General features: G+C 32.3%; 1 protein-coding gene across 1 annotated transcript in view; it reads right to left on the bottom strand.

Annotated features, from left to right (window-relative positions):
• LOC139093623 (protein ABHD13-like) overlaps positions 1-15257 on the bottom strand; it is a 37090-nt gene extending 21833 nt beyond the window's left edge. The window contains exons 1-6 of the mRNA XM_070644389.1: positions 15081-15257; positions 14873-15014; positions 14519-14803; positions 14303-14451; positions 14084-14227; positions 13349-13527 (exon numbers count right to left, since the gene is read on the bottom strand). Of these exons, the coding sequence (XP_070500490.1) occupies positions 13349-13527; positions 14084-14227; positions 14303-14451; positions 14519-14803; positions 14873-15014; positions 15081-15092 (911 nt within the window). The 5' untranslated portion in view covers positions 15093-15257. The remainder of the gene's footprint in view (positions 1-13348; positions 13528-14083; positions 14228-14302; positions 14452-14518; positions 14804-14872; positions 15015-15080) is intronic.
• Between the last annotated feature and the right edge of the window lie 60 nt (positions 15258-15317).

The raw sequence follows: 15317 nt of genomic DNA on the forward strand, positions 1-15317 counted from the left end.
TATGAATTTTTTGAGATTTTATATTGATGACTATACTAGCACGCATTTTGTGTGAATCTGTTTATAGATTTATGAAATTAGAGAGTATCCCAAAAGAGTAATCATTTTAAATGAGTCTGCAGTACGCAACAAAAGAGGTCCACAAGATAATTATGTATACCATAAGCATTTTAAATTGAATATTTTTGAATACCTCGACTCAGACTCTAACGCAGCATTTAATGCTTTGGTAAAACAGGAGTCGATTGTCGGTGAAATAGGTAAAAGGAAATGGTCCTGTATTGGTCGCATCTTGGTCGATCTTGTAAAGAAGTGACTCAGGAGGACAATAAACTTAATAATGGGCTTGCGGCTTTGGTTATGGTCGAATTAGATTCGGATAAATGCCCTAGACTTCGACATCATCAGACTTTGTCATATTTCTAAGCAAGATGAGAGTTGCCTAACCTTGGGGAAATTGATTTTGCATAACTTGACGGATATTTCATTCAGCTCAATTCAAAATTCAGAAACTTGATCTGACTTGTGACCATTACCACTTCGAAAATCAAAATATAATTTTCCGACAACCAGACAAAACAGCATTCCACAAAATTCTACAACCCCCAAAAACAAGCATCAATAGAACAACAAAGTCTTCTTCTCATGATTGACTTCACAGAAACTACATGTAAAATAGTATGATGAAGTATTTCAAAACAACCCTTCTTCATGCTGCATTCAAAACATAAGCAGATTAGAAATTTTAAAAAAAGACTGTTCTAAACTTCTGAGTATCTATTGAATAGAGAAACTTGAAGCTCTTTTGCTGTAAGTACGATGAGAGAGAAAAATAGAATTATAGAGTGAGTCTACAATAAGTCAGTAAATATAGATTACAGAGAATATAATAATTATAATGCTATCAAGTCATTATTTGCATATATATATACACATACACACATATGTGTTTTCAACCCACATCATATCTTGCTGTTCATATCATATTACTAATTACTGCTAAATTCTCTACAGTATTAAAATAAAATGAAATTTGATTGGCAGAATGAAAATATGTAGAACAAAGAACTGAATGTTTTTGAGAATTTGTTGTATAAAATGAAATTACAAATCGCTGCAGGACTTCAACAATATATTGAATATGTTTTATCGGAACAAAGGCACAAATATTACAAAAAGTAATATTTCAAAGTAAAAAAAAATGTAATAGAATTTTTTATATGTGGATAATGAAATTGCAATACTAGAAAACAATACAAAGCATAGTTTATTAATAATTTTAAAAAAAATTCATATATTGTGTAAAGTATTTTCATATAGAATTTCATAAAAGCTCTCGGCTTTGATGTAAAAAAAAGCGAACGAAACAATATGCTTCAATCAATATGATCAATTTAATTATGTAAAAGTATCCAACAGCCGCAGCTTATGGTGGACAAGCCTATCAAATACCATAAAAAAGCAGGAATTTTATTTGGGATGTTTCCGAACAGCACAATGTGTGCTCTAGGACACTGAAGAAGCAGCATTGATCATAAGAGCTTCTATACGAACAGAAGAGAAATATTTTGAATTCAATAATATGCATGAGAGGATGAATTATATTCGAAGATGGATACTTGTAAATTGAAATGCCAAATCCCCTCCTGGCTACGTCCTGTCTACCTCTAGAGTCACCGTATTAACAGTAAGGCGTTAGGTTATCCTTCTCTGGATTGTGCTGCTCGGGAATTTTTGAATATATTTTCACATAGCTCGAAATGGACTTGAATATTTTATAGACTCAACTCGACATTTCCATACAAAATCCAATTCCACTTCAAGCTTTGTTTCTTCTGAAGCTAATTGGCACTTCAAGCGTTGAACAAAAATTATTTAAAAATTAAAAGCTACCTAAAAAATGTCCTTAATTTTCCACGAAAATTGACCATTCAAATACTTAAAATTCTTTTAAACTTACAATTCTTTTCATCATAATGAAATTGAAGACGACGAAGTGCTTTTAAGGAGAAAAAAAAGCTCTCATAACTCTCATGAAATATTCATTTCACATCAAAATCCTGTAAAATAAGAAAAAACTGCACAAGCACAAAAACATTCCGACATAAAAAATATATGTATATACTTGATATTTAATGTAACAGCAGCAAAAAAAAGAAATTATTCTTCATATTCATCTGTATTTCAATTGCAATGAGTATGACTTTCATGTTATGCTGTATCCAGAGTTACAGTAGAATTGTTTTAATTTGTATTATTTTATAGCTAGACTCAAAAGGATTCAAGACTTAATTAATATTTGGAATTTTATTTTTCCATTTGATGCTCATACAAAGTATAGTCCAGGTTGACGTGTGTATAACATCCCGAACAAAACAACGTGTTTGGTAGGGCATCGCGACGTCGCCGCGGTAACCGGCGTTAGAATACCCTGATAGCAAGTTGCTTTCTCGATATCGGGACCGGAACTGGGAAATTCCCGTCTCGAGAACCGAAAATCGTCCGGAACCGTGATTTTGGGAAAGCATATTAACAGCGTGATGACTTTTCAGGCCCATTTTAGTGCCACTCGGGATATTTGAATTAGGAAGAGAAGCAAGAGAAGTTGTCAAGCCCTCTTTACCCCTTAAACCCCTGAACACACCTCTGCCTATCCATGCATTCAAGAAAAAGTAATTAATTTTAACTATTTTACCAACAAATGAAATCAAAAACCTTTTACAAAAGTTTATTATTTAGGAATAAGTCATATTCAATAAAGCAATTACTATGCCTTACCCGAGAAGCACAGTGTAATCTGTAGGGAATCGATACTTCGTCGTGTTGACGGCAAGACGTCTGGGTAAAATTTCCCGAAGTCCCCGGGAAGTCTCGGTCTCGGCATTGGGAATACTGACGATCAGGGCGGCACTAACCTGGAATACCTCATTTTTTACAGTTTAATATGCAATTTGAAGCAATGTGATTTGCGGTTTAGTCAACAAACTTAACAAAACTACCAATTTTATTCACAATTAAAGCCCTCATTGTTTTTCTGGAAAATACTTTTTAATACACATTCAAGAACAATCGAATGTTTATTGAGATATAAATTGTAACCAATCATCTTGTGTGTATTTTTGTGTATATTCAATGAATATTTTATAAACTTTTTCATATAATATGCTCAACTAGTTTACGGAACAAAAGCATAGAATAGTAACAGTACCAAGTAAACAGTAATATTAATCGATAGATTGGATTTACTTAGTCATTATACATTTATCAAATTTTGATATTATACTTGTGAATTGAAACAATGGATATGAAAAATAAATGATAATGGATAGAGCATATCAACAAGGAAAATCTATGGAAATATGAGAAAATATCCAAAAACACAATTAAATAATAATAATAAAATTGAGAATGAGGAAGTTATTCATCATTGTGGAAAATTTAATTTTCAATTTGTCTGCTTTAATTTTTAACATCCTACCCACAATTCATCCCTCTATGTCTTTCATCATTCTAAGGTACTTCTGTATATATATGATTAAAATGAGGATATTGTAAGGTAACCCATTAGCTATTTGCTGAGCTTCCTTTGTACTTTCATTTTGCATATTTTTCCATTCTTTCTGCACAAAAAAATGGAAGAGAATGAAATTATGTCAAGAGGAACTCCTTTAAAAAAAAAAAGAAATTATAATTTATACATACACGCGTCTTGAGATTTTTATACAGCACAGAAAAAAAGAGTCATAATACTGCGTATTTATGCAATTTTAATGAAGGTATGGTATGAAGAAGCTAAGGATAGGATTTTACATTCATATGAATTAATTTGACTAAAATAGAATGACTTTATTTAGGGATTTTAAATCTATGAATTGAATGAATTGTGCTTAATGGTTCAGAATCATTGAATATGACTGTTGCAGACGAGTATGCAATTGATGTTTTTGGATGGAGGATTCTTGAAATCATTTTTGTTCCCAAAAGGGAGTGAGATCGATGTAAGCAGTATTGAAAGAGGAATGCAGAATTGTATCGGCTTTATAGAGGCTGGTGCCATAAGACAAATCAAAATGAGCTAGTTTATTCTCATTTTTCGTTCAGCGTAAGCACATCCTTGGTAACTCTCATATCCTAGGTTACTCTAAAGTATAACAAGCCACTAACCTGACTACAACTCTAATGACGAAGTCTATTTAGCTAAATATAGCTCAAAATGTAGCTATTTGGAACTTAATATAGCTCAAAAACTTTCAATGACATCTTCTCAACATATAGCAACCAGATCTAGAAAATAATAGAGCAATAAGCAAGCAGCATCACAAAAAAAAATCCTTAATTAAAGCAATTCTATCCTCCATTTCCCCATAAATCTTCAATAAACATTTGTAAATAAATTTTATGTTAATTAAATATTCATTAAAATTTTCTAGCAAGTTATTCAGTCAAAAAAAAATCTTTTTTATATCCATAAAGTTTGAAGAGGCAAATGTGATGAGAGACAAAAAACTACTAAAAAAAAAAACTTGACAGCATAACAAGCTTTTTGTTCAACCCAGAAAGAGGAAGAAGATGGCTAATAAAAATGTAACATTTTTCTGGTCATTTCTTTCAGCCATACCAACTGACTGAATATTATGTATGTACATAAAAGAGAAGGGAGGAATTTCCAGTAGAGGATGTATATATATATTTTTTCTTCATTGCTGTGAATATTAAATGTGATGAGAGTATATGTGCTATGCGTTTATTCCTTACTGAATGTTAAATATTTAATGAAGTGGCTTTTTTTTTCAACCCAAGCATTTCTGTTACTACTGCTGTTGTTATATGCCAAATCCACAATTTCACTCGTTTTTTCTTTTCTTTCTTTTTTTTTGCCAAATCATACGTATGCTTAGTCGCGCATTTGTTAGACAAAAGAAGAAAAAAAAAGCTAAGGGGATGTTAGGAAGTTATGTAACATTTGCACTTTTAAACCATGTTCTCCCCACCGTAGCGCCTTGCCAGATAATCCATGATTCAAAATTAGAACTCCGTTTTAAAATTCTAAGCAACCTGCCCCTCCAGATTCAGATCATTAAGATCCAGATCTGCGATATCGCGTTTTGTGGTATATGATTGTTTAACGAATGAGAGTGCGCCAGACATTCAGTAGACCTACAGTTTATAATGTAATCAGAAACACTCTTTTGATGACTCTATGGCTTTATCCCAACAAGAAAGATGATTCGCGTTTCCACCAGATACGATTCTTAAAAGCCCAATTGAAAAAGTATATCCTACCAAGTCTTAAACCCAAGACCGCTTGAATGGTATCACAATAATTAGGAACCGAAGTCTTCCCTTCCTAAGCATCAAATAACTTCCGAACGTTCCCCTCGCAACAAAATCGCAGAAAAAATAACAAAAATAAAAAAAAGATACCGCGTTTTTACATTTTATGATGTATATTAACACACAAGTTTTCATGCCGTGCCATGAAAATCCCTTTTTTTTTGTCAGTAACTGTCGACGTATAGCAATGGCAGAGATGCAGAGAGTTGAAGAGAGAAAAAACCCTGCCGGCAGAGAAACATATTCATGTTAATATTTCAGGTTCATATAAGCCTAATTATTTTACATAATTCATATCGTCTCTTCGGCTTCTCATTTGTTTACAGTACATACGCAATATGTACCATGAGAAAGACGAAACAAAACAAAAAAAAAATGGAGAATTTTGAATTTAATTTACATTGTAAATGTACATGAAATTTTTTTGGTAATACCAATGGAATTGGATTGTGCAGATAGTAAAGCCAATTGAGGAATTTTTAATAAATCTACCTCTGTCTGTGCTCATAGCCAAAAAAACCATAAAAATTCATAATGCAGTAAATTTTTAGAATGAAAGATTCATCAACTTTTATTAATATTCAAATATTTGTCATGACACATAATTCATTAAAACTGCAAAGTTTATAGCACTTCCGACAGTGAATGCTTTTCATCACCACACATATTTGCAGTAATAATATTTTTAGCGCATTTTTGAAATTTTTTTCAAAAAGGTAGCTTAATAAGACACTTTGTTCGGTCGTTCGGTCGGCTGGAACGCGAGATCTCGAAAACTAGACATCGTAGAGAGCTCTGGTTTGTTTTAACAGCTTCGTTCTATCAAGTTATTGGGTTATCGGTCATTTAGAAGTTTCAAATCAACGCATAAATACTATAATTAACAGTTTTTCATTTTCATATACAACAACAACAAAAACAACAACACGTTTTTTCATTGTTTTACAGTGTTTTTCAATGTTTGTCGATGTTTTTACAGTGTTTACTGAACAATGTTTGAATTTTTTTTGACCGTTATGAGGTTTAAATTATGAAAATCCGTTAAATGATGAAGTTCTTAAATTTTTGGAAGTTTTATATAAATCTTGTTCTTAAGATCTGGAAGTGACTTGGATCTTACTGGATATTGGTTTTAGGCCTGGAAGTGACCTGGATCTTACTGGATCTTGGTGTTTAGGTCTGGAAGTGACCTGGATTTTACTGGATCTTGTGTTTTAGTTCTGGAAGTGAACTTGATCTTACTGGATCTTGTGTTTTACTTCTGGAAGTGACCTGGATCCTACTGGATCTTGTTTTTGAGGTCTGGAAGTGACTTATTAATCAATTACTGATCGCTGGGACAAAAATGCGCTTAAGTCCCTCGATCAATAACACGAGGACTTTTGTAATTTTTTCTGTATTTTTCTCATTCCATAATTAAAATGATCAACAAACAATGGATATGACAGGATATACGTGCAATTGTTAGAAGCGATTGGTTACTGGGAGTGTGAAAATGGGAGTAAAGTGATAAAGTTTTGGCACTGATTAAGGATATGGTTGATATTTATGGTGAATCCTATTTATGCATATGTTTAGACTAGGGAACAACCGCAGATTTAAGCATAATTACTATTATTCAGATTGAAACTTTCAGATTTTGGTACTTTCTCTATAAAGCATTCTTAGATAAGAATTTGGTTGATCTAACAAATAAAGCGTGATTCTGAATAAAAAAATCTCAAATGGGACTCGATCTCGTGACCAACGGTTTGCAATTGAATGCTTCTATCATAAAGAGAGATAAAGAGATTATCCGACTATTTGACAAAATGTCATAAATAAATTGAAAATTTTCTGTATCCACTTAACTTCTGCTTTCCAAATGATATGCCATTGATAAGACTGGATTGGTCATTACATTACAACTAGTCCATTAAGAACAACTAGTCGAATGTAAAGAAGTTGTCGATCAAGTCAGTATTACACTTGGAATCAGGTATTAGCAAGCGGTTGCCAGCGATAGCGAGCTAGTTTTGAGCGAACTCTATGGGAGGCTATGGATCACAATTGATCTGTACGGCCAGCAATGTCTATTTAGCTGCTAAACATTAGAAAATCAACAAAGACACTCCTAATAAGTACCTCAAAGCACAAACAATGCAAAATTTACTCAAAACAATCATTTTTAACCAAAACCTTTCACTCAATAGAACCAACTTATCATAGATGAATAGATGAATAGACAAATAAATGGAATAAAAAAAAGTGTTGAATTCACAAGAGTAAAATTATGATGAAAACAAACAATTTTTTTTGTTCACCTTTTTCATTTCATTCTCGCATATATTACATATTCGAAAAATTTTCTCAAACCAACCTCAAACCCCAACTCCCCAGATGAGTACAAAAATTAAATTGAATTATGAATAATAAATGTACTTTAGTGTATGTCTGCTCAATGCTCTTCATCATTATTACTTTATCGCATTTAAATATTAAAATTGGAAACAGTTGAAAATTTATTTCGAAACTATATACGAATATCGTACAGCAGCAGGAACAACATTGTATGAGAGATATTCGACTAAAAGTAAAGTGATAGTAATAATTTAGTTCATTGGCTTACTCAAACTCATGAAAATTAATCCTTTTTTTCCGGTTTTACGATAAAGTAGTGAGTATGTGGTATATATGCTCACTCACAATATTAATTTGTATAATTCGCTACCAAATGAGAAAAATTATTGAAACCGGATGAACGAAGATATGGGAAGGGATGAGTGATGGTCTTGTACTTTGTTCCGGAATCAACATGTATATGCTCATTTCACTCCATTTATATCATCTATTTTGACTACAATACATGTATATATAATCTGTATATGTCTATATAAAGTCGGTAAATAAACAGCTTTATTTCATGTCATGTCATTCACATCACAGACAAACGAGAAATTGTTTGGAAAATTAGCTTCATTTTCAAAGCAATTTAGTAAAATGCAAGTAAAGGCTATAAAAAAAAGTTTCTCTATTCTAGTTTCTCACATCAGAAATGTAAAGGGAATATTTTTTTATGTTATAGCTCCTTATAATGTTTCAGGCTCATTTAAAATTCTGTTATTCAAATATTCACATAATTTTATGAGCTAGGATTTTAGATTCTTCCTGTCAGTTTGTCTATCCTTAACAGGAAAAGAGAACGCTTTTAGGTACCACGAACCGTGAAAGCATGCTCTTTTGCTGTTATGGTATTGACAATTATGGATGTTTGTAATCAGTTTCATCTTTAAAATGATTCAGAAATCGGAAATATGGAGCTGAGCTAACGTTAGAACGTGAGTCGAGGTAGCTCGGTAGCGGAGTGGTTTTGCACTTTGGTACCTAAATGCAAAGTGATATCGATCAAGCGGTAATGGGTTCGGGACTCAACTGTAGAATCTTTTTCAAATATCCTTCGAATTGTCTGCAGTGGTGTATTAACAGCTGGTCTTCCGAATAAAGTGGTCTGATGCACCCTCTCTCATTAAACCATCATTAGTCGCGCCATAGCACAGCTCTGGATTTCAATGATTTGCATTAGCATGTATTTATCAAATTAAAGTGACAAGTTAGTGACAAGTAATTTATTGTATATTTGGCATTGAAGTGTATTCACAAACGATGAGATTAAAGCCGCATATCTAAGAAAGCATTCCAAAATTACATAACGCTAAGAATATTACTTGGCTAAAGATCAGACAATCTACAGTACAATACTTTGAAGTGTCTAACCCCGGATTTTCAGACCCCCTATATCAAATCAAACCTTAATCAAACCCTGAATCATACTTAAAATTCATTACATCCATAATGTAACTAAATCAACACCAACACACACTAGATTTCCTGTACACACTCAATAAACACAAAAGGTAGGAAGGTACAGCATGTAAATTATTTTAAAATATTTATCATCTCACATTTAATGCTCCATTTCTCATCTTTCCTTTTGACTTTGTTTGCGATTATTTTTAGTGTTTTAATAATTCAGTATGGTAAAAAGGAAAAAGATCAAACAAAACAAAAAAAAAAAAGTAAGGCAAAAATGGTATAAAATTCAAAATTCATTTAGATTGTGTATATTTTATATTTTAATTATTAGCACATTCTTTGATTCTCTTCCGTCTTATGCCATGTAAAATTCATAATTTTTTCAAAAAATTTCTCTCTTCAAGCTTTTTTTATTCGGCTGGTTCTGTGTTACTGCTTCTCAATTTTTTTTTACCCTCCCTGAGATTACAAAACATTTGTAGCCTTTTTTTTTGTGCTTGCTCTTGTTTCATTTCATCCATTACCATAAAAAATATTATTTATTCATGACTGTAAATTCTCTTCTTCTCAGGTTTTGTACCTTTTTTTTGCCTCCATTTCTTTTTTGTCAGATTCAATTATTCATGCAACAATGAGAAAACATCACCAGGCCTTAAGCTTTCGCTTGGCCCACACACAAAACAGGAAATATAAATGTACACTATATTCACATAAAATACAAAGAATAACGGATGCTTTCAATACATGATAGATCCTCTTAGGACTCTTTTTTCTCATCTTGTTTTTTGAATCATATTCCATAAGTGAATGCACTTCTAATGCTTATAATTTGACGGGGTTGGGGGGATCTTTGGAGACTGATCGTGAATGATGTCAATTTGAAGTTGTTACTGGATTATTCGTGACTTGTCACAAAGCTCAAGATGTGAAACATATCTAGAATTTCTGAACGAGTCAGGCTCAGAGCTTGGTCATTAAAGATCATAGTATGAGCAGATGGATAGAACCATGTACCGACATGGAGCCTTGTTAGCTAAAAAGACTTTTCTCTGATATCTGACGAATTTTATCGCATCTGACCTAAAGCTGAAGTCATGCTGGCCTAAGACTGAATTATCGGCCATTTCGGTCGTCTATCTTCCGGTCGACTGATCTTCCCTGAAATCCTCAAGTATTTAAAGTCATAAAATACGTACATCACCTTCCTATTCTATCTACCAGCCCTAACAGAAAAATAGCATGCTTTTATGACACAAAAATACCACTGCGGTACCTAAAAGTACTCACTTTGCCTGTTATGGCTTCCTCTTCTGTACAAATTGTTATTTATCTCCACCCCTCGTGCCCTCTTAACACTAAACATCATTTACAGACATCCTCTAAGTGACTGTATAGACCATTTTTCAATTTTTCACCAGTATTTTCACTCTAAAGCTTACAAAAGGAGCTTTAAACAAAGACTTTTATGATTTTCGTTGAGCCGATTTTAAGAAAAAATTTCATTTTGCCAAAGCTAATATTCAAAAATGTTATCAATAAGCAGCTTACAAAGTCTTATGTGACGTATGCAAACCAAAGACCACCAATGTCAATATAACCGAAAAGAATCATTATTAACTGCAGGCTCCAATTAATACTCTGGATGAAGGCATGAAAAATTAAATCCATTAGAACCAAAACTCGACATCAACGCAAAAGCTGCAAAACTGCCTCGACCGATTCAGAAAATCTAATATTCCCACATCAAAAAAAAAAAATATTGTGTACGGCTGGGATAATGTAAATCCACTTCTTGAGAGTGAGCAAAATTTATATCCAATACATTCATGTGTAAATTTTATATGAGCTTTTTGTATTTAATGAAGTTATGGAGCTATCAATCCTATTTCGATCTATTTGAGAAATGATAATTTTCTGTTCAATAATAATATGGTCTATAGATATGGAACTTATGGTTTTTGCTAAAAGAATAATGATGATGATGGAAATATAAATACATCATGATGTAAGCAAAACATATACATTTGAGCTTTTTTGTGCATTAATTCAGGGCGCTTAATGATGCAGTTTGTTCGGTTGGATGGCCGGGTAAATGACGAGATCTTGGCAACCAGACATCGTAGAAAGCTCTGGTTTGAAGCATTAGCTCCATGTTATCGAGTTATTTCGGTATCAATCGGTTTGGAAGTCCAAATCTATCCCTATGTACTTTAATTAATGATTTTTCATTTCAGAAACAAAAGAAAGCTTTTTAAAACGTTGCTTTCAAAAAATTCGAATTTTTAACAACCGTTAGAAAATTTAAATTCTTAAAAACCGTTAAATGATAAATTATTTATTGGGAAGAGATTTGAAGCTTTCTGGATCTCCATAAGGAAGTCGCTCCATAAGGTCGAGTAATTTAGCTTTTTTTCTGCTCTTATTTCCTTATACATATATTTATTTGAAGGAAGGAAAAAGTATCTACTGGGAAATCATGTCTTATTGCTTCAATTTCCCGTACTTTTTTTTTCTCTTTTCTTTAGTGAGTTTTAATATTTGATGTATGTTTGTTTGTTTGTTTGTTTCCATTTCTCTTGCTGCTTCTTTTTATTTCTGCCTCCCCGGTACATATAAATGTACTATTTTCCTCTCATTTTGAGGCTTTATAACCTGGGAGAATTCATCATCATAATAATGTACATCGTTACATGCTAAAAGCACAAAGTTGTAAGAGTCAATTTTAATTTGCAACCCATCGATACTAACAATGATTATATCTCGCATATGTATCAAAAAAGGTAAGCATGGGCGTTCCTCTTATTTATACTTTTCAATCACATCAATGAGCACTTTACATCCATGTGAAGTTAATGATCAATTATTGATAAAGAGAAAATAAATTTTAAGATGTTATCATTGACGAGACATGCATTAAGGATGGATTTATATCAACGAAGACACAATTTATAAATGAATTGACATGGGCCGATGTTGCCGATTCTTTAAATTTTAAATTGATTCCATAGAAAGGTGAATATTTGATATTTAAAGCTTATTCTAGGAAAATGAGTTTAAGACATTGTTGCCTTTTCTAGAATATGCCTCAAAGCAAGATGCAGTTATGAATATTTTAGTATTAAGTCATTTTGACTAATTCAAAGAAAAAATCGAGAGAATTGAATAGAAAAATCATGGTTGGAAGGGTTTGGGAGAACGGCAGAAAGTCCGGAGTCTTATAGACCTCTCAACTGAAGTCCAAAAGTCAAAACAGAACAGAATATCTCGAAAAGTGTCATATGTCTACTTATATACCTCAAAACTGTACCCAGCACACGAACCAAGCTTCGTAACTAGAATAATGAAATGAAAAAGAGCTTCGAAATTTAGACATGACCTGAGATTGAACTCAGGATATTAGATACATAATATGTTTTCACTTCTAGGTATACTTGGATATCCTAGAATCTTAATGATTTTCTGTACAAAATCTTGCGCACACGAATTGTAGTTGGGTACATTGCAGGGCACAACAGGTCTTATAACGCACTTGAGTCTTTAGAATGTGCAGAGCAAGCAAATAATTCGGAACCGTAGGTCTAAAGAGTGTGGTACAATTGATTGTTAATCGCTGTGCCTCCATTTCATAAGGCTGTGTCCTTCAATCAGTTTATATAGGTCTACTCGACGGAGTCAGAAAACATCTTGTCACGGTAAATCTGAACAGTCGTTTTTTAAACTGTGTGACCAATCCATTCCTATGTCTATATTTGTAAAGACGATACATTCTTCATATAAGGTAAGTTGGATAATATAGCAATAAAGTCTACACACAGCGATCCTATAATATTACACGCTTTTATCACTTGCTTATTTGCCTAATTAAATGTCTTTAATATGTTCCATGAAAGTTCCTTAAATTATCATCTCAAGCCAAACAACAACTAAACTTCAACAACTTTAATATTCCTAATTAGTTAAGTCCTGTATATTTTTCAGTTAAATTTCATTATTAAGCTCCTTAGATGCTTGTTGGAAATCAATTAGAAAATTACTAACGAAAGACGACACATTCAATTTTTATGCTGCTTTCTTGGAAACAAGACGAGACAAATAAGTTCCTCACTATTGAACAGAGGGAGGAGATTCATACACGAAGTAATATAATAATTACTTGATTCCAATTAGCACAAAAAATTAATTTCAGTAAAATTTACACTAATTAATAAAAATGTGTACTCACCCAGATATTAAGAATGTATCCATATGACCCCCACCCGAAAGTTGAAATAATTGCTTCCTTGAACTTTTACAAAGACTATGTAGAGCTGACATCATCGAGGGCGGAACTAGTGTATCATTAAGACCAGAAATGAAGAGTATTGGCGTTGTTACTTTTTCAATTTTATCTAAAGAAGTAAACTGTTTGTTGGAACCGAAATGAAAAGAAAACATAATTAATTAATAAAGATATCATTTAGAGTTTTTTTCGTACGAAAATGCTTAACTGCCAATTAAAATTAGATTGATAAGTATCGAATGTCGAGTGTGCTTCATTAAAATTAGGCGGTAACGGGGGCAGCATTAGAAGATGATTTTTTTTCTTTCCAATTATTAGAAGCTTGCTAACAAAAACTACATGATTCATAGACATAATATCATAGACGGTTACAGTCAGTGACAATTCATAGAATTGCCTGCTATGATTCCATCTAATTTAAGATCAACCACAATTGATATTAGTGGAGGAAGTAACCTTTGCCACACAAATGAGTTATATCCAAAAAAGATGAATATTAATAGACAATGATCGTAGCATGCGTCACAAAATCGTAGGATCCAAATTTAAATTCGTGTGCCAAATTTCCCTCACTTTTAATACTTCCAAAAACACCATCATAATTCTCAGAAATCATTCTCAACATCGACAATATCAATCATAATTCCAATGCCAATACAAACTGTACACAGTCATTACCTTATTTTTATGGCATATCAATGGTATGTATTTAGTAAAATGTATTAAATGCCTTGCTATCTGTGGAATTGACGTAAAAGTATTTTCAACAATACATGCACACAGTTTTGATCCATAATTTGGGTCTGCTGCAATATCTATCACCTGCAAGCATAAAATGATAAATTTAATATTTTTTTTTCTATTTTTAAACTTGATAAAGGAAAATTAAAGGCTTACAATAGCACCACCGAGCGACCTTCCGAATAATATTATTTGTGAATGGTCTAAGTCATGTCTTGTAAATAAATAATCTACTGCTGCTCGTCCATCAACATAAAGCCCCCTTTCACTTGGTGCTCCTGTTGATAATCCATATCCTCGATATTCTAAAAAAAGAATTATTAATGTTATGGATTATAAGCAGGAAATGTAGGAAATTTATAAGCTACGTACCGACTAATAAAATATTACATTGAAGATTATTGTATATGCCAACACAATTTATTAATCTACCACCAATATTTCCAGCATTGCCGTGAAAGAAGATTATTGTAGGAACAGAATCACCTTTTTGTTCGGGATGTCTTATGAAATATGCATGTAGGGTGATTTTATCACGTGTCTTAATATAAACTGTTTCATACGGGAGATTATAAATACTTGGAACTTGGATGTGCGATCGATGAAGTCCGATATCGGGAAAAAATAAAAAGTTGTCTTGTATCGAGTAAAATAAGGCTGAAAATGGACAGGATGTTATTAATTACTTAAATTACTTGTCTCTGGACATGAATTAAGTTAACTTACCAAAAATAATTGAACACAGGATCAAGAATGCAAGTATTCCGCTTATAAAATAGAAGATAATGAAGCACGACAGGACAGATGCTGCAGCTATATAAAGCAATGATGTAGATGAAAAGACTACATTCGCAAAGAGTTGTTTAAACTGAAATAAGAAGAATAGTTGAAGGTTTAATTGCTAATTTTGAAATATATAAAACTTTTTCCTTACACTCATCATCATTTTTCAGCTTATCAGCATTGTCTACTCATCTATTAGAATTTACTAAAGTTATAGCAACGTATTATGTTCAATATGTTGCTGTTTATCACTAATTTTAAAACATTTCAATTAAAATTAATATATTTTAATAATCCTTGAATTTAAAACTTCACGAATTTTTTCACAATAAAAAATGTAAACATTCAAGATCCAGTCCGTATTAAATGGCACTTTTCAGTTATGCCC

This window comes from Chironomus tepperi, unplaced genomic scaffold, assembly GCF_022539635.2.
Source record: "Chironomus tepperi strain 1889 unplaced genomic scaffold, CSIRO-AGI_Ctep_v1 contig_337, whole genome shotgun sequence".
Classification (NCBI taxonomy): Eukaryota; Metazoa; Arthropoda; class Insecta; order Diptera; family Chironomidae; genus Chironomus; species Chironomus tepperi.